This window comes from Myotis myotis, unplaced genomic scaffold (genome assembly GCF_014108235.1).
Source record: "Myotis myotis isolate mMyoMyo1 unplaced genomic scaffold, mMyoMyo1.p scaffold_m19_p_22, whole genome shotgun sequence".
Taxonomy (NCBI): domain Eukaryota; kingdom Metazoa; phylum Chordata; class Mammalia; order Chiroptera; family Vespertilionidae; genus Myotis; species Myotis myotis.
In genome coordinates, this window is record NW_023416327.1 from 1,337,004 (window position 1) to 1,357,215 (window position 20,212).

The window sequence follows — 20,212 nt, forward strand, 5'->3', positions numbered from 1 at the left end:
ATGGGTGGGTGCCGGCTGGTTTGCCCTGAAGGGTGTCCTGGATCTGGGTGGGGGTCCCCACTGGGGTGCCTGGCCAGTCTGGGTGAGGGGCTGAGGGCTGTTTTCAGGCTGGGGGTGACTGAACTCCCAAACGCTCCTTTTTTCCTTTGTTTTTTTTTTTTTTTTTATTCTGGGCCAGCTTTAGCTCTGAGGCTTGGCTCCAGCTCTTAGGCTCCGCTCCTGAAAGTAGGTTTCTGGCCTTTGCATACAATGTTGCGAATCTGCTGGCTGAAGTCCAGCGGTATTTGTTAAAATGTTTCAAACTGCAGGCTCAGAGGCCTGCAGCCGCAGGCGGGGAACGTTGGTTTCCTCCCTCACTGAGGCAAGCAAGCCTCATGTTAGTTTCAAGCTGCCTGGCTGCCGGAGGCCATCTTGGCTGACAGCTAATTTGCATATCTCGCTGAATAGCCAATGAAAAGGGTAGCGGTCGTACGCCAATTACCATGTTTCTCTTTTATTAGTGTAGATAGATAGATAGATAGATGAATGAGGAAACTGGCCCAGAGGGAGGGTACTTGCCCAGTGGCCTGGCTGACCTGGGACCAGGCCTCCTGTGGGGTCACTTCACCCCATCACCCCAGGAGGCTGCAGGCTGCTGGGAGGTATCCTTGGCGGGGGCTGAGCCAGGGGCACATCCCACCCCTAGTGACTATGTGGTCATGTCACAGTTTTCTTTCTTTTTTTAAAAAAGATATTTTTATTTTCCTGGGTCATAGGTCCAGGCTCAACCACTGAGCCACACCTGCCAGGCTTCATGTCACAGTTTTCTCTCTGTCCGTCTGTCGCCTGCCTCTGGGTGCGCGCGTTAATGAATGGCAGGTATCCCTAGGGGTGTGCAAGGCCTTGCCCAGGGTTAGCTGAGGGCACACTGGCACCCGTTGCCACGCTGGCCTCTGGACCTCCCCTAACGCCAGGGTCGCATTTGCCGCCTGCCTGGTCTGGAGGCGGGGCCAGGGCTGGAAGCAGACAGGCTGGGACCAAAGGCGGGGCCGGGATCTAGCTGGGCGGGACGGGGGCGGGGCTGTAGGTAGACTAAGTCGAAGGAGGGCGGGGCTATAGAAGGCAGGGCGGGGTTTTAGCGGGTGGGGCGGGTTAGATGCAAATGAGCAGAGCTGAAAAAGCATTAACTACTAGTAGATGAGGCGGGCTGAACTGAGACTGAGCGCGGCCTGAGGGCGGGGCTAAAAGGGACAGGGCGGGGCTATAGCGGACGGGGCGGGCTAGATGCAAATGAGGCGGAGCCGAAAAAGCATTCACTACAACCAGACGGGACGGGGAGGGGAGGGGCCAGCGCTGGGGGCGGGGCTTGCCTGTGGCGGGCGGGGCGGGCTAGATGCAAATGAGGCGGAGCCGAAAAAGCATTCACTACAACCAGACGGGGCGGGGAGGGGCGGGGCCAGCGCGGGGGGCGGGGCTTGGCTGTGGCGGGCGGGGCGGGCTAGATGCAAATGAGGCGGAGCCGAAAAAGCATTCACTACAACCAGACGGGGCGGGGAGGGGCGGGGCCAGCGCGGGGGGCGGGGCTTGGCTGTGGCGGGCGCGGTGGCTCCTCAGGCGCCGCGAGCCCGGCGGGAACTGAGGGCCGCGTCGCTCCGCTTCGCCCGGACCCACTGGCGGCTTCGCCCCGAGTCCGCGGCCCCGCGCGGCCGTCCTGAGGCGACTCCCGGGGCGATGGCGGCGCGGGGGTCCCGGCCCGCGGTCCTCCGCCTCCTGCTCCTCATCCCGCTGGTCGCCGGGCGCCGGGGTCCGGCCGGCGCGGGGGGCGACGCGCCCGGAGGTGAGCCTGTGGGCGGCGGGGGGCGCGGGGCCGGAGGTGAGCCTGTGGGCGGCGGGGGGTGGGGGGCGCGGGGCCGGAGGTGAGCCTGTGGGCGGCGGGGGGCGCGGGGCCGGGAGCGGGCGGGCCGTGGAGATGCGCGTGTGGGCACTGAGCTCGGGGAGAGGCCGCCCCGCGGGTCCCCTGACGGCCTCGCGGGGGCCGCCGGGCTCCGTGGCGTTGGGGAGCCCGCCCTGGTGCCCCAGGAGCCTGTATCCGTCGCGGGGTGCGGCCGGAGGCACCCCGAGTCCCCCGGGCCCCCGGCGCGGAGCCCGTCCGCCCCCCGCAGGTCAGGCGACCCGACGGGGATGGAAAAGGCTTCGGTTCCCCCGGAAGTTTCCGACGCCGATCGCGGGGAGTCCGGCGGGGGGACCCGCACCCCGACGGTCCGCTCAGCGGGAGACGCGCCGGGTTCCGTCAATAGCTTTATTTTATTTTATTATTTTATTTATGACTTTATTCTATTCTATTTGTTTTATTTTATTCATGTTACTTTATTTTATTTTCTGATTTTACTTTATTTATTTTATTTGTGATTTTATTCTATATTTATTTTATTTTATTCATGTTATTTTACTTTCTGATTTTATTTTATTCTATTTGTTTTATTTATGATTTTATTTTATTCTATTTATTTTATTTTATTCGTGTTACTTTACTTTATTTTCTGATTTTATTTTATTTCACTTTTTTTTTAATCCTCACCCGAGGATATTTTCCCATTGATTTTATTTTCTTAGAGAATCGTTTTGTTCTTTTTAAAAAAATGTATTCTTATTGATTTCAGAGAGGAAGGGAGAGGGAGTGAGAGGTGGAAACATCCATGACAGAGAATCATGGACCGGCCGCCTCCTGCACGCCTCCCACTGGGGATCGAGCCCACAACCCGGGCCTGTGCCCTGAGTGGGAACCCAACCCGGGACCCTTTAGTCCGCAGGCCGAGGCTCTATCCACTGAGCAACACCGGCCAGGGCTCTAGCTCTGTTTTTCTAAGCGTTGTTCTTTTTTTAAAAAAATATATATTTTATTGATTTTTTGCAGAGAGGAAAGGAAAGGCATAGAGAGTTAGAAACATCGCCCACAACCAAGGTACATGCCCTTGACCGGAACCGAACCCAGGACCCCTCAGTCCGCAGGCCCACGCTCTATCCATTGAGCCACACCGGCCAGGGCTCTGGCTCTGTTTTTCTAAGCGTTGTTCTTTTTTTAAAAAAAGTTTTTTTTAATCCTCACCCGAGAATTTTTTTTTTTAATTGATTTTTTTTTTTTGGTTGTTAATTCTCACCTGAGGGTATTTTTTCCATTGTTTTTTTAAAAGAGAGATCGGAAGGGAGGGAGAAAAGAGAGAGAGAAACATCCATCGATTGGTTGCCCTTGCAACCCAGGTACCTGCCCTTGACCTGGAGTTGAACCCGTGACGTTTTGACCTTTCGGTGCGGCTCAGGAGCCGGGCCAGGGCTGTGAGCCTGGTTCTTAGAAAGGGGAGGCCGCACTTGGGCATAAGGAGAACCTCTTCCTGCCTCTCCCTCCCTCCGGCTTTTTTTTTTTTTTTTTTTTTTAATATTTTATTGATTTTTTACAGAGAGGAAGGGAGAGAGATAGAGAGTTAGAAACATCGATGAGAGAGAAACATCGATCAGCTGCCTCCTGCACATCTCCCACTGGGGATGTGCCCTTGACCGGGATCGAACCTGGGACCTTTCAGTCCGCAGGCCGCCGCTCTATCCACTGAGCCAAACCGGTTCCGGCCCTCCGGCTTTTAAACGGTGGTTTCCGATGGCAGGAAGCAGTCCGGTCCGGAACAGAAGGACGCGCTGCAGAACGTGCTGCTTAATGGGGACGGGAGAGGGGCGACGTGGAGGCCGTTTTAAACAAAGAAAGAGAGTCCTGCCCCGGCCGGTGGGGCTCCGTGAATAGAGCGCCGGCCTGCGGACCAAAGGGTCCGGGTTCGATTGCCGGTCAGGGCACATGCCCAGGGTTGCAGATTCGATCCCCAGTGAGGGGCGTGCAGGGGGCAGCCGATCCATGGTTCTCTCTCATCATGGATGTTTCTCTCTCCCCTTTTCCCTTCCTCTCTGAAACCAATAAAAATATATTTTTAAAAAGAAAGTCCTGGCCCTGGCTGGTTTGGCTCAATGGATAGAGCGTCGCCCTGTGGACTGAAAGGTCCTGGGTTCGATTCCGGTCAGGGCACATGCCCGGGTTGCAGGCTCCATCCCCAGTGGGGGGCGTGCAGGAGGCAGCCGATCCATGATTCTCTCTCACCATTGATGTTTTCATCTCTTTCTCCCTCTCCTTTCCTCTCTAAAAAATCAATTAAAAAAAGAAAAAAGTCCTGCTCAGGGAGAGAGTCCTGGTTTAACGGGGGGTGGGGGTGACAGGGGGGAAATGGGGGTAGGAATGGGGTTTCGGAGCCGGACAAACCTTGGGCTCACGTCATGACTCATAATGTGGCTCGTCTCCGCTGGCTTCTTTCTTTAAAACACACACACAAAACAAACAAAACCAAACTGGATTCATACTCCTCTCCTCCGAGTTGTTTGCAGGGTGAAATAATGCGGATGAACTGCCAGGCGCCGTGGCTGACGTTCTTTTTCCCTCCGTGTTAATATAACACGTCACAGCTGAGTGTTCCACGGTGTCAATAGCGATCCTGTGTGTGCGTGTGTGTGCGCGCGCGCGTGTGTGTGGAAGCGTGCGTGCATGTGCGTGTGCACGAGCGTGTGTGTGTGCATGTACGTGTGCACGCACACGGTTGTGTGCATGTGCATGTGCATGTTTGTGCGCGCATGCGTGCGGATGTGCATGTACATATGTGCGCGTTTGCGCATGTGTGCACCCGTGTGTGCGCGCGCGGACGTGCATGTTCGCATGTGCACGTGCATGTGCATGTGCGTGGACTCGGGTGTGTGCATGTATGTGCACGTGCACACGGGTGTGTGCATATGCATGTGTGTGCGGGTGTGCATGCACGCACGTGTGCACGCGCACACGCATGTGCGTCTCTGTGCACGCGCACACATGTGTGTACATATTCGCACATGTGCGCATGCGTGTGTGCACAGGTACATACGTGCGCGTGCATGTACGTATGTGTGCGTGTCTGTGAGCGTGCCTGTGTGTCTCTGTGTGCGTATGTGTGCTCATGCGTGCGTGTGTGTGTGCATGTGTGTGTGTGCGTGCGTGCGTGTGTGTTCGGTGTTACATCCGAACCAGGAGAGCCGCTCGCTTCCCTCTCGCTGACCGTCACGCTGCGGTGCTGTTCTGTGTGCCCTTCCTCCGTCCCACACGAGCCCCGGGGCCGGCGCCCTGACCCTGCTGGCTCCGGGCCCAGAAGGCCTTGCGGGCGGTGGGAGTCCGGCCGGTGTTGGTGGGGGAACACATGGCACAGCCTGTCCTGCTCCCACCCCGGCGCTCACCCGCCCAGATCCGAGCTCGTGGGAAGTGACCGCACACACACGCGCACAGTGAGTGGGGGGAGGAAGGGCACAGGGGCTTCTACGTGTCGGCGTGCTTTGGGGTACAGTTCCCTTGGAAGTAGGGGGGCTGGACGGCGCTGTCGGCGGGAGGGGGCCTGTCATTGCGTTTCCTTTGGCGTGTTGCTCGGCCTCGCTGATCCTTTCTTTCTCCCTCTTTAAAAGGAGAGGGCAGCCCGGCCGGCGGGGCTCAGGGGTTGAGGGTCAACCTAGGAGCCAGGAGGTCCCAGATTCGATTCCCGGTCAGGGCACATGCCCGGTTGTGGGCTCCATCCCCCGTGTGGGACGTGCAGGAGGCGGCCGATCCATGATCCTCTCTCATCATGGATGTTTCTGTCTCTCCCTCCCTCTCCCTTCCTCTCTGAAATCAATAAAAATATATTTTAAAAATTAATTAAACGAAATGAGAGGGGTAGCCCTGATTTGGCTCAAATCAGCTAGGACTGCCCCTCTCGTTTTATAGTCATTTTCAGAAAAGGTTTTGTTTTTTTTTTTCCATAATCTATAAATTAGATCTAGGAAGTCATTTTTGATAATTAGTACATGAGTGTTTAGTACTGTGATTTCAGTACAGAACATTATTTATCTTCTGATAGCATTATTCTCCCCTAAAAATTGGAATTAAATTCTTTCCGATGAAATCTTTAAATTTAATATGAAATAAGCATGTCTTGGCAATGAGAGTTGGTAAACACTGGAATGGTTTTTGAAAAGAGTTTACCATTTTTTTTTTAAAGGAATTTGCCCTCCAGAAAAGCAATATGCCAATGGGTAGAGCATCGACCCACAGACTGAAGTGTCCTGGGTTCGATTTCCGTTAAGGGCACGGAACTTGGTTGCAGGCTCGATCCCCGGCCCTGGTCGGGGCACGTGCAGGAGGCAACCTATCAATGTGTCTCTCTCACATGGATGTTTCTATTTCTCTCTCCCTTGCCCTTCCTCTCTGAAATCAATTAAAATATATATATATATATTTTAAAAAAAAAGATAAGACGGGTCTTTTAAACCGACGTGGCTGTGACTGGGAGAGTGATTTGTGGAGAAGAGATGGTTACTAGTCAGTTATATTTCTCCGCAGTGCAGTTGTGTGACATGTTAAATGGTCGAAGCTTTATTTTTAGTGCATGGAGTCGGCTGCGTTCCGTTTCATTGAAAGGAAAATAAAATAATTAGTAGGAAATGAGGCCCTAGCCTGTGTGGCTCAGTGGATAGAGCGTCGGCCTGTGGACTGAAGGGTCCCGGGTTCGATTCCAGTCAAGGGCATGTACCTTGGTTGCGGGTACATCCCCAGTGGGGGATTTGCAGGAGGCAGCTGATTGATGTTTCTGGCTCTCTATCCCTCTCCCTTCCTCTCTATAAAAAAATCAATAAAATATATATATTTTTTAAAAAATGAAAACTATGGAAGGTTTTTTCCTTCTCACCTTTAGTCATTTTCAGAAGTTAACAGACTCACACAAAGTAGCTGTCACCTCTACTTAAATTTTTTTTTAAAATTTATTGATTGATTTGAGAGAGAGAGAGAGAGGTAGAGAGAGAGAGAGATAGAGAGGTAGAAAGAGAGAGAGCGTAGCATCAGTTTGCTGTTCCATTTATTTATGCGTTCACTGGTTGATTCTTGTACGGGTCCTGACCAGGAATGGAACCTTTGACTTCTTGGTTCATGGGACCACGCTCAACCAACTAGCTACCTACCCGGTCAGGGCTGTCACCTCTACTTTCGTTAGGATTACATCCAAAAGGGTACCTATCTAAGTGCCTCGTGTAAGGAAATAACTTTTTCACGCAATTTAATCTGCAACGAACAATTATTTTGGCTTCCTGGCAGATACTAAGTCTGCTGTATGAGCTAGAGCTAGACCGAGCATCTGAAGGGTTTTATTTTTTAAAATTATTTTTTAAAATATATTTTTAATTGATTTCAGAGAGGAAAGGGAAGGGAGAGAGAGATAGAAATATCCGTGATGATAGATAAGCATTGATTGGCTGCCTCCTGAACGCCCCGCACTGGGGATCAAGCCCGCAGCCCGGGCCTGTGCCCTTGACTGGAAATCAAACCCGGGACCCTTCAGTCTGCAGGCCGACGCTCTATCCACTGAGCCACACCGCTAGGGCTTGAAGGGTTTTATTGATCTGTGTATCTCTGGATACATTTTAGACCAGAGTTTATGAATATAGCCAGTTAATGGAAGTTTACAGTCATTTTCAGAAAAGGTTTTTTTTTTCAAACTATAATCTATAAATTAGATCTAGTAAGTCATTTTTATAATTAGTATATGAGTGTTTAGTACTGTGATTTCAGTACAGGACATTTTTTTTCTTCTAATAGCATTATTCTTTTCCCCTAAAAATTGGAATTAAATTCTTTCAGATGAAATTTTTTTATTTATTTTTATTTTTTTATTGATTTTTTACAGAGAAGAAGGGAGAGGGATAGAAAGTCAGAAACATCGATGAGAGAGATCGATCAGCTGCCTCCTGCACACCCCCCACTGGGGATGTGCCCGCAATCAACATACATGCCCTTGACCTGAATCGAACCTGGGACCCTTGAGTCCGCAGGCCGACGCTCTATCCACTGAGCCAAACCGGTTCGGCAAGATGAAATTTTTAAATTTAATATGAAATAAGCATGTCTTGGCAATGAGAGTTAGTAAATATTGGATGGTTTTTTGAAAAAGTTTACTTTTTTTTTTTTTTTAAGGAATTTGCCCTCCAGAAAAGCATAGGTATAGTTTTTTAATGACACTAACTAGGACAGAGAGGTTTTTTCTCTTTATTTTTATTGTTGACACTATTACAGATGTCTCCGTTACCACCCTCCCACCTGCTTTGCCCACCTCCACCCAGCCATTATTATCATTATTTTTTAAATATACTTTATTGATTTTTTTACAGAGAGGAATAGAGAGGGGTAGAGAGTTAGAAACATCAATGAGAGAGAAACATCGATCGGCTGCCTCCTGCACGCCCCCTATTGGGGATGTGCCCGCAGCCAAGGTACATGCCCTTGACTGGAATCGAACCTGGGACCTTTCAGTCTGCAGGCGGACGCTCTATCCACTGAGCCAAACCGGCCAGGGCCAGCCCATTATTTTTAATGGTCCTTTTCTGCTCGGTGACTAAAATTGTAATTTAAATGTTCTGCTTCTATTTTGGGGAGCATGATATTGTCTCTCCTGTGTTTAATTCAGTGACCTTATACTCTTTCTTCTAACGTAGAATTGTAAAATATAACCTTTTATCGGTAAAAAGTAGGAATTAAGTATAAATATTTGAATTCTGACAAAAAAGACAACGTGAATTTTATAAAGTATATATGTGTTTTTATTGATTTTTAGAGGGAGAGGGAGAGGGATAGAGATAGAAACATTGTCATCTGCCTCCTGCACGCCCCCGCCTGGGGATCGAGTCCACAACCTGGCTTGTGCCCCGACCGGCTGGGAATCAAACCTGTGACCTCCTGGTTCCTGTGGGTTGACGCCCAACCACTGAGCCACACAGGCCGGGCTGAACTTTTGATATTATTTTTGTTTCTTTTTATTTTACGGTCCACGGGGTATATGTGGAATTGGGGAAACCTGTTTTCCCTCTAGCTCAGGGTTTCTCCTCTGGGGCTGGGTGGGTGTTTGTTTTGAAGACTGTCCTGGGCTTTGTAGGTTGTGTGGCGGCATCCCTGGCCTCTGTTCACAAGATGCCAGTAGCGTCCGCCCAAAAACGTCTCCAGATGTTATCAAATGTGCCTTAGGGAACAAAATTATTCCCCTCATCTCCCCCACCCCTCTCTGTCACCACCAACCCAGGCACCTTGATTTAAAAAAAAAAACTTTAGCCCTGGCTGGTTTGGCTCAGTGGATAGAGTGTCAGCCTGCGGACTGAGGGGTCCTGGGTTCGATTCTGGCCAAGGGCACATGCCCGGATTGCGGCTCGATCCCCAGTGTGGGGCGTGTAGGAGGCAGCCAATCAATGATTCTCTCTCAACATTGATGTTTCTATCTCTCCCTCTCTGAAATCAATAAAGAAATATACATTTTTAAAAAATCTTTATTGTTGAAAGTATTACAAATATCCCCTTTTTCCACCATTGGTTGCTTCTAGCCCATCCTGTCCTTGCCCCAGGCCTTCACCACCCTATTGTCTGTGTCCATGGGTTATAACCACATCCTATATAATAAAAGCCTGATATTCGAAGTATCCGGTCTTCTGGTCGTCTGTTCAACCAATCAAAGTGCAGTACGCTACTGATATGCTAAGGCCGCTCAACCGCTCACTATGACATGCACTGACCACCAGGGCACCCACAGTCAATAAGGAGGGAATATGCTAATTGACTATCACGCCCTCAAAGATGGCGGTGCCCAGTTCACTCAGCCCCCCAGCCGCCCAGGGCCACCCGAGGCACAGGTAACCAGGGCCGGCCGAGGCTTGCGCTGCCAGCAGTGGCAGCAGCAGAGGTGTGATGGCTGTGTCGCCTTCCCCTGATCGCCAGGTTGCCTCCTGCCCCTGAGGGCTCCCCAACTGTGAGAGGGGGCAGGCCGGGCTGAGGGGCCACCCCTACAGTGCATGAATTTCCATGCACCGAGCCTCTAGTAGAAAATTAATGAAAATCCTAGAATGGGGGGGCGGGGGGGGACCACACACCCTCTGCATTTCACCTGTAATACTTAAAATAGTGACTGGTAAGCACTTATCTGTCACTTTGAAAGTGTTGGCTATTGCACACCTTTCTCCTCACTGACAAAATGGCTGATTATGTTCCCTGCTGTATTATCTCGCCATTGCTTAAAATAGCCCTCCTGGGACTGTTACAAAAGGATTAAAAAAAGAGAAGGATATAAGTCACTTTTTGTTAACTTAAAAAAAAAAAGATCCAAGGAGACTTAGAGGGGAATGCCTGGCTTATGAGTTGGGGACACATAGCTTTTACCCTCTCACAAAGCTTTTCAGATATATTATCTTATTTTATTCTTATGACGGCTGGTGAAGACGAACGGGCACGCCATTGGCAGCAACTAGCAAGATTTGAAATGTGTGTATCCTTGACTCAGCAGTTCTAGAGTCAGTGCCATAAATTCTTGTGTAAGTGTGGAAAGAAAAGACGTACAGGGATGGTAAGGACAGCATTTCCCCACTGTGGCGTTGCCAGAAATAACCCCAAACCGGGGACTATAATAGACACGCCCATCGGTGGGGAAAGCTTAGGTAAATGACAGCACACCCGTAGCCCGGACCCCCTTGCCACCTGTGAAGAAAGACTGGAGATGGATAGACGTGTACCGACATCGAGCACTGAACGAAAAAAAAAAAAGAGCAAGTCTCAGAACGTAAAGAGAAGACTTTTGTTATTCCTCTGTGCCTGCGTTTTTTAAAATGTCTGTACATCAAACTAAGCGGTAGTTACCCTAGGGCAGTGGTCGGCAAACTCATTAGTCAACAGAGCCAAATGTCAACAGTACAACGATTGAAATTTCTTTTGAGAGCCAAATTTTTTAAACTTAAACTATATAGGTAGGTACATTGTTATTAACTTCATTAGGGTACTCCTAAGGCTTAGGAAGAGCCACACCCAAGGGACCAAAGAGCCGCATGTGGCTTGTGAGCCGCGGTTTGCCGACCACGGCCCTAGCGGAAGGGAGATGGGGGGCATAACATCAGAACTGTGTCTGTTTGTTTTTAAAAGTATCTTTACTAGAGGCCCGGTGAACGATATTTGTGCACTGGGGGGTGGGGCATCCCTCAGCCCGGCCTGTGCCCTCTCGCAGTCTGGGACCCCCTCAGGGGATGTCCACCTGCCAGCTTAGGCCCGATCCTAAGCCAGCAGTCAGACATCCCTCTCACAGTCCGGGGCTCTCGCAGTCCGGGACCCCTCGCTCCTTACCACCTGCCTGCAGTGGAGACAGGAGAGGCTCCCGCCACTACTGCTGCGCTCGCCAGCCGTGAGCCAGCTAAGCGACGCACCCCTGTGGGAGCACACTGACCACCAGGGGGCAGCGCCTGTGTTGAGCGTCTGCCCCCTGGTGGCCAGTGTGCGTCATAGCGACCGGTCGTTCCGCCGTTTGGTCGATTTGCATATTAGCCTTTTGTTATATAGGATTGATTTCAGAGAGGAAGGGAGAGGGAGAAAGACACAGAAGCATCAATGATGAGAGAGTATCATGGATCAGCTGCCTTCACGCACGCCCCCTACCAGGGATCGAGCCCGTGACCTGGGCATGTGTCCCGACTGGGAAACGAGCCGTGACTTCCCGGGGTGCCACTCAATCACTGAGCCACGCCGGCCGGGCGGTTCCTTAGAGGCTAAGTGCCTCTGTATTGAGTTGAGTGCTTCTCAAGGAACTCAGCCTGTTCCCACGTGAGCAATCGGATTAACTAAGAAATGTATCTGAACAGAGTGGTCCTCATTGATCGCAGGCGTTTGGATTAATATTGCACTTGAAAAGGACTATTAGTCATAGCCTAAGTGATAGTTTTGGGTTATGAATGATGACAAACTTTTTTTGAAAATACATTTTTATTGATTTCAGAGAGGAAGGAAGAGCTAGAAACATCCATGATGAGAGAGAATCATTGATCAGCTGCCTCCTGCAAGTCTTCTACTGGGGATCGAGCCCACAACCCGGGCACGTGCCCTTGACCAGAATCGAACCCAGGACCTTTCAGTCCACAGGCCGGCGCTCTATCCACTGAGCCACACCGGCCAGGACAATGACAAACTTGTGTGTGTGTGTGTGTGTGTGTGTGTGTGTGTGTGTGTGTGTGTTTTAAGTCGAAGTATTTGGTAGGAGAGAAGCCAGCATACTAACTTTTGAAAATCTGTTACACAGGACTGGCTGAACCGTTCTTTGTGGCCAAACACGAAGACAGTTTGTTTAAGGATCTATTTCAAGACTACGAGAGGTGGGTCCGCCCCGTGGAGCACCTGAACGACAAGATCAGAATAAAGTTTGGCCTCGCCATATCTCAGCTGGTGGATGTGGTAGGTGTGCGTGTCCTTCCCGATCCGGCGTCACGCTCTGTGTGGTTGAAATTGCTCTTCGGAGCCTCGGCCTAAGAGGGGTGGCCAGGCGGTGCCCCCCAGGGCCCCTGCTTCCCAGGCGAGGACCCCACAGCCGCCTTCGCCTCTGGGACGCGCTTCCTTGGGGCCTCCTCCTCCCTTCCGGGTCGTTCTCCTGTCTTAGGGACGGGCCAGGGCATGGAGTGCCCTCCCGTCCGCTAAGCTATTTACCTTCTGTCCTCTCCCCTCCTGTCAGGACCACTTGTACTTCCGTGGTCTCTGCACTTACTGCTGTTTTTTGGGGTTTCTTTTTTGGGGGGGGGTTGTTTTTCATTTTATTTTTTAAAAAAATATTTTTTTATTGATTTCAGAGAGGAAGGGAGAGGGGGAGAGAGAGATAGAAACATCAATGATGAAAGAGAGTCATGGACCTGCTGCCTCCTGCACGCAACCCCAGCCTGCAACCCGGGCATGTGCCCTCGGCCAGAATCAAACCCGGGATCCTTCAGTCCTCAGGTCGACGCTCTAGCCACTGAGCAACACCAGCCAGGGCTCTGTGCTGAGTGTTGTAACTTACACAGTGTGCTATGGTTGGTGACTATGAACTTTTCTTTTTTTCTTTTTTAAATATATATTTTATTGATTTTTTACAGAGAGGAAGGGAGAGAGATAGAGAGTTAGAAACATTGATGAGAGAGAAACATCAATCAGCTGCCTCCTGCACGCCCCCTACTGGGGATGTGCCCGCAACCCAGGTACATGCTCTTGACTGGAATCGAACCCGGGACCCTTCAGTCCGCAGGCTGACGCTCTATCCACTGGGCCAAACCAGTGAGGGTGATCTTTTTTTTCTTTTAATATCTATTTTATTGATCTTGGAGAGGAAGAGAGAGGGGGAGAGAGATGGAAACATCCATGATGAGAGAATCATTGATCGGCTGCCTCCTGCACGCCCCCCACTGGGGATTGAGCTCACAACCCGGGCCTGTGCCCTTGACCAGAATTGAACACGGGACCTTTCAGTCCGCAGGCCGACACTCTGTCCACTGAGCCACACCAGCCAGGGCCCATGCTCTTTCTTAGCGCTGAGTGCATGAAGTTCCACTGTGCTCATCTCTTAGGTTGTATCTTAGTCAGATCTGAGGAAATACGGTGGTTGAGACGACGAGTGTTAAATCTAAAAATGCCGATTGCCGAAACTGGTTTGGCTCAGTGGATAGAGTGTTGGCCTGCGGACTGAAAGGCCCCGGGTTCGATTCCGGTCAAGGGCATGTACCTGGGTTGCGGGCACATCCCCAGTAGGGGGCGTGCAGGAGGCAGCTGATTGATGTTTCTCTCGCATCGATGTTTCTAACTCTCTATCTCTCTCCCTTCCTCTCTGTAAAAAATCAATAAAATATATTTAAAATAAAAATAAAAATAAATAAAAATGCCGATGGTGAGCGTGAGGGCAGTTTGTCTGAAATGCAGCGTGCGTTGGGAGGAATCATGTGACACGAGGCTGGAAAAAGGGCCCTGCCTTTCTGGACGGACGAACAGAACGCAGGTCCTACCCGGGAGGAGCGTTGGCATAAAATGAGAGAACTCGTACTTAAGGAATCATGGTGTCCGGAATTGGAACCATCGGCCTCATGTAAACCTTTGTTTTTTAGGATGAGAAAAACCAGCTAATGACCACGAATGTCTGGTTGAAGCAGGTATGTATCAAACGCAAAAGGCCGCCGCCCTGGCGACCGGCGACCCTGTTACTACAGGCTGTGCGGCACGGAGGGCGTGAGGGGGGGCTGGGCTGGGTGGGTTGGCGGGAGGCGGGCGGACCAGGTAGGTGGAGCTCTCGTGTTTACCCGGTTGGTGTTATCTGAGTGCCAGGTGCTGGGGAGCAGCAGTGAACAACACTGATCAGCTCGGGGAAAATACGCTGGGAAATAGGAAAGGCTGTGTTGGGATCTGTATATATATATATTTTAAATATATTTTATTGATTATTATAGAGAAAAAGGGAGAGGGATAGAGAGTTTGAAACATCGATGAGAGAGAAACATCCATCAGCTGCCTCCTGCACGCCTCCTACTGGGGATGTGCCCGCAACCAAGGTACATGCCCTTGGCCGGAATCGAACCTGGGACCCTTCAGTCTGCAGGCCAATGCTCTATCCACTGAGCCACACTGGTTAGGACCTATATTTTGTTTGTTTGTTTGTTTTTGTTAATCCTCCCCGAGGATATTTTTTCATTGAATTTTAAAGAGAATGGAAGGAAGAGGGAGAGACAGAGAGAAACATCGATGAGAGAGACATGTCAATTGGTTGCCTCCTGCATGCACACTGACCAGGGCCGGGGAGCCTGCAACCTAGGTACATGCCCTTGACTGGAATTGAACCCGGGACCCTTTAGTCCGCAGGCCGACGCTCTACCCACTGAGCAAAACCAGCCAGGGCTTTATTTTTTATTTATTTTTTAAAAATATGTTTTTATTGATTTTTAGAGAAAGAGAGAGGAAGCTAGAGGGATAGAGGGATAGAAGCATCAATGAGAGAGAATCACGGATCAGCTGCCTCCTGCACGCCCCACACTGGGGATCGAGCCCGCAACCCGGGCCTGTGCCCTGACCGGGAATCGAACCGGAGACCTCTCGGTTCCCAGGTTGATGATGCTGAACTGCTGAGCCACGCCGGCCGGGTGGGTGGGGCCTGTATTTTTTAGTAGGATGGTATTTTAAATAGGAAAGCCTCGCTGAGAAGATCATGTTTGAACAAGGTCTCGAAGGAGGAGGAGAAGCAAGCCAGGCCAACATCTGGGGCAGGGGGACTCACAAGTGCAACGGCCCCGAGCCTGGGGTTTGCCTGGGGTGTTTAAGGAGCAGCAAGGCGGCCAGTGTGGCTGGAGGGGAGGGAGCCCCGGGAGGAGGGGAGCAGATGAGGTCAGAGCCATGGGAGGCTGGTGGTGTGGCAGCTCATTGAGATGCTGGCTTTGCAGTACTCTCAGTGGGACGGGAACAGGCAATGAGGCGTTACTTCATTTTATTTTTTTAATATATTTAATTGATTTTTTACAGAGAGGAAGGGAGAGGGATAGAGAGTTAGAAACATCGATGAGAGAGAAACATCCATCAGCTGCCTCCTGCACACCCCCTACTGGGGATGCGCCCACAACCAAGGTACATGCCCTTGACCGGAATCGAACCCGGGACCCTTCAGTCCGTAGGCCGACCCTCTATCCACTGAGCCACACCGGCCAGGGCTGAGGCATTTCTTTTATGGGCAAAAATCCCTTCATATGAAGGACTTCTTACTCTCTCTGGGCCATCAGACATATGTCCTCACCTGCTGCTGAGTGCTCCCCTTCGTTCTTTCTTCATTGTCCCTATTTTTAAAAAAATATATATTTTTATTGATTTCAGAGAAGAAGGGAGAGGGAGAGAGAGAGAAACATCCATGATGAGAGGGAATCATGGATCGGTGCCTCCTGCACGCCCCACACTGGGGATCGAGCCCGCAACCCGGGCCTGTGCCCTGACCGGGAATCGAACCCTGACCTCCTGGCTCATAGGTCGACGCCCAACAACTGAGCAACACTGGCCGGGCTGTCCCTACTTTTTAGTACCGACCACCACTTCCCCAACCCTGAACTCCTAAAAGGCACGCGTGCTTTCCTTGGGGTGCGAGTCTTGACATGATCCCAGCGTCGTTCCTGCGTGGAGGCTGGACAAGGTGATTGATTGCGTGTGCGGAATGTGGAATGCGTCCAGATGGTCTTTGCATGAAGCAGTCTGGCCAGTCCGTGTCGACACAGTTGGAAAAGGAATGTTTCCCTCGAACCCAGACCCTAGATGCCCAAGGCTGCACCTCCTGGGCCTGGCTGGTGGTTGACAAAGGGGTGACAGGCAGAACCGTGAGCACACGCAGCCTGGCACTCCCTGTCCCGCAGGGACCAAGCTCAGAGCCGCGGCCGCAGGGACGAGGCTGACCAGCGCCCACGGGGAAGGCGCGCCCGGCGCTCTCTCCGTCCGGAGTGGCCACGCTTTCCTGTCTGACGGTTTCCAGTCCCTTTGAGGGTTGAGTCCATTGAAATCGACGCCGTTGTCTTTGTTTCAAAGGAGTGGAGAGACGTAAAACTCCGGTGGAACCCCGAGGACTACGGGGGGATCAGAGCGATCCGGGTCCCATCAGACTCTCTCTGGACCCCAGACATCGTCCTGTTCGACAAGTAAGTTACAGTCCACCTTCCGCTGTGTTTCCGAAGGGCACCCTTGCGTGGCGATTGGGCACTGGTGACGTCGCCTTCCTTCTGAGAAGTGGGTGGCTGTCCGGTCGAATGACCCGACTTCACATTCTTTTTTTAAAATATATTTTATTGATTTTTACAGAGAGGAAAGGAGAGGGATAGAGAGTTAGAAACATCGATGGGAGAGAAACATCGATCTGCTGCCTCCTGCACGCCTCCCACTGGGGATGTGCCCGCAACCCAGGTACATGCCCTTGACGGGAATCGAACCTGGGACCCTTCAGTCCACAGGCCGGCGCTCTATCCAGTGAGCCACACTGGTCAGGGCCCGATTTCACATTCTTTGGGTTCAAGTCGGTCCTGTGGATGCCCTCCTTTTGTGCGTGTGTGTGCGTGTGCGTGTGCGTGTTGTTTTCTGATCATAAAAGTGTTCTTTGGTTTCTGACGTTTGTGACACATTTGGGAACCTCAGGAAGGTGTGAGGAGGTAGGGGGGTCACCAGTGGTCAGTCCCACCGTCCAGCACGTGGAGCAGGGGTGGGGGGCGGCTGGCCCGGCCAGGGCAGTGGGTGAGTTAATTAAATGTTCGACCAGCCCTGGCCGGTTCGGCTCAGTGGATGGAGCGTCAGCCTGTGGACCTCAGGGTCCTGGGTTTGATTCTGGTCAAGGGCACATGCCTGGGTTACAGGCTTGGTCCAACGTGCAGGAGGCAGCCAATCCATGATTCCCTCTCATCATTGATGTTTCTATCTCTCCCTTCCTCTCTGAAATGAATAAAAACATATTTAAAGAAAAATGTTTGACCAAATAGAGCAGGCTAATATTTCATATATATATATACATATACATATGTATATATATACACATATATGTATATATATATGTATGTGTATATATGTACATATATATTACTCATGTTTAACAATCTTTAATTATAATGTGAAAGTTCAATATAAGCCAGTTGTAGGGCTTGGGACTTATTCTTTAAAATATATATTTTTTTATCTCAGAGAGGAAGAGGGAGGGAGGGAGAGAGAGAAACATCCATGATGAGAGAGAATCATGGATCGGCTGCCTCCTGCACGCCCCCCACTGGGGATGGAGCCCGCAGCCCGGGCCTGTGCCCTGACCGGGAATCGAACCCTGACCTCCTGGTTCATAGGCCGACGCCCAACCCCTGAGCCCCGCCTGCAGTGTTACTGTGCGTGTGTGTCTGCGTGTGTGTTTCAGTGCCGACGGGCGTTTCGAAGGGGCCCGCACGAAGACCGTGGTCAGGTTCGACGGCACCGTCACCTGGACGCCCCCGGCCAACTACAAGAGCTCCTGCACCATCGACGTCACCTTCTTCCCCTTCGACCTCCAGAACTGCTCCATGAAGTTCGGCTCCTGGACCTACGACGGCTCCCAGGTGGACCTCCTGCTGGAGGACCGAGACGTGGACAAGAGGGACTTCTTCGACAACGGGGAGTGGGAGATCGTGAGCGCCACGGGCAGCCGGGGGAACCGGACGGACGGCCGCCGCTGGTACCCCCACGTCACCTACTCCTTCGTCATCAAGCGCCTGCCCCTCTTCTACACCCTGTTCCTCATCGTCCCCTGCATCGGGCTCTCGCTGCTCACGGCGCTGGTCTTCTACCTGCCATCGCACGAGGGCGAGAAGATCTGCCTCTGCACCTCGGTGCTGGTCTCGCTGACGGTCTTCCTGCTGGTCATCGAGGAGATCATCCCCTCGTCCTCCAAGGTCATCCCCCTCATCGGGGAGTACCTGGTGCTCACCATGATCTTCGTGACGCTGTCCATCACCGTGACCGTCTTCGCCATCAACATCCACCACCGCGCGCCCTCCACGCACCACGCCATGGCGCCCTGGGTCCGCCAGGTGTTCCTGCACCGGCTCCCCCGGCTGCTGTGCATGCGGGGCCACGCCGACCGGTACTCCGCCCCGAGAGAGGAGGCCGGGGCCCGCGGGGGACCGAGCCCCTCCCGGGACGCGCTGGGAGCCGCACTGGACTCCATCCGCTACATCGCGAGGCACGTGGCGAAGGAGAACGCCGTCGGAGAGGTCTGTGCCCCGGGCGTCGCAGAGGCGGGTCAGGGCCCTCCGCGGCCAAGCGCCGGCCAGGGCCAGAAACGTGGACGCACGTCCTCGAAAAGATCTTTGTTAAATCCGGTTCTGGCCCCGGCCGGCGTGGCTCAGTGGATAGAGTGCCAGGTTTGATTCAGGTCAGAGGCACAGGCCTGGGTTACGGGATCGATCCCCAGTGGGGGGCGTGCAGGAGGCAGCAGATCCATGATTCTCTCTCCTCATGGGTGTTTCTCTCTCTCTCCCTCTCCCCTCCTCTCTGAAATCAGTACAGATATATTTGATGGGGGAAAAAGCGAATGAAAGAGATATTTGGGGGTTTATTACCAAATATCCAAATAGTATAAATATTCTAACTTTTATTATAAATCGTCAAAATAAGCCAGCTGTAAAATATTACCAGTCGATGTGTGAATGACATTGTGCCATGTCCTTGAGGCTCTGTTACCACAGCATCTGTCCCTGAGCACTGAGCATGGGGGGCGGGGGGTGGGGTGGGGAGGGGACGACGACAACACACTTACAGTGTTGAGGTGGAAGAAACTACTTTGGCCTTAATTCAGCAGATTATATCTTTTTAAAAAATATATTTTTACTGATTTCAGAGAGGAAGGGAGAAGGAGAGAGAGAGAAACATCCATGATGAGAGAGAATCATGGATCGGCTGCCTCCTGCACGCCCCCCACTGGGGATCGAGCCTGCAACCCGGGCATGTGCCCTTGACCGGAATCGATCCCGGGACCCTTCAGTTTGCAGGCTGACGCTCTATCCACTGAGCCACACCGGCCAGGGCAGCAGATCATATCTGAAAATAAGTACACAGTGTTGAATTCTGTATTGAATGTGGGCCTCTTTTTTTTTTTTGGCCACAGGTGGTTGAAGACTGGAAGTTCATAGCCCGGGTCCTCGACCGGCTCTTCCTGTGGACGTTCCTTGTGGTCTCGGTGGTCGGCTCCCTGGGGCTCTTCATTCCTGTGATTTATAAATGGGCCGCGGTCCTGGCTCCAGCTCCCGTCGGAACCGCCAACACGTGACGCCTCCCTAGGGCGGGAGCAGGGGTTCCAGTCACCAAAAGGCACGCACAGTGAGCGGAACCTCGCTTCTCGAGCTTGATGCCTTCCGCGAGGCTGTCTGAAAACCGAATCATTTCCCCCATTAGAAATCATGCAAGTTGAATTAATCCGTTCCACACCCCCAAATGATTCCGTTTTAAATTTTTTTAAAAAATATATTTTATTGATTTTTTACAGAGAGGAAGGGAGAGAGATAGTTAGAAACATCGATGAGAGAGAAACATCGATCAGCTGCCTCCTGCACACCCCCTGGGGATGTGCCCGCAACCCAGGCACATGCCCCTGACCGGAATCGAACCTGGGACCCTTCAGTCCACAGGCCGACGCTCTATCCACTGAGCCAAACTGGTTTTGGCCCCTGTTTTAAATTTTTTAAAAATTACTTTTATTGATTTCAGAGAGGAAGGGAGGGGGCGAAAAAGAGAGACATCAGTGATGAGAGAGAATCATGGATCGGCCGCCTCCTGCACGCCCCCCACTGGGGATCGAGCCCACAACCCGGGCATGTGCCC

At 51.8% G+C, this 20,212-nt stretch overlaps 1 protein-coding gene across 1 annotated transcript; it reads left to right on the forward strand.

Annotated features, from left to right (window-relative positions):
* Window positions 1-1,605: 1,605 nt before the first annotated feature.
* CHRNA5 (cholinergic receptor nicotinic alpha 5 subunit) lies at window positions 1,606-19,878 on the forward strand. Its single transcript, XM_036355513.1, has 6 exons — window positions 1,606-1,816; window positions 12,153-12,304; window positions 13,975-14,019; window positions 16,418-16,527; window positions 17,775-18,606; window positions 19,500-19,878. Exons 1-6 carry the CDS (start codon window positions 1,711-1,713, stop codon window positions 19,659-19,661), a joined length of 1,407 nt encoding a protein of 468 aa, XP_036211406.1. The 5' UTR covers window positions 1,606-1,710; the 3' UTR covers window positions 19,662-19,878.
* The last annotated feature ends 334 nt before the right edge of the window (window positions 19,879-20,212 follow it).

Bases quoted from the DNA above. Each gene is read 5' to 3' on its own strand.
- CHRNA5 (XM_036355513.1), top strand. From the start codon at position 1,711: ATGGCGGCGCGGGGGTCCCGGCCCGCGGTCCTCCGCCTCCTGCTCCTC. The intron at 1,817-12,152 runs GTGAGCCTGTGG...TCTGTTACACAG, and splicing joins GGGGGGCGACGCGCCCGGAG to GACTGGCTGAACCGTTCTTT. The intron at 16,528-17,774 runs GTAAGTTACAGT...TGTGTGTTTCAG, and splicing joins GACATCGTCCTGTTCGACAA to TGCCGACGGGCGTTTCGAAG.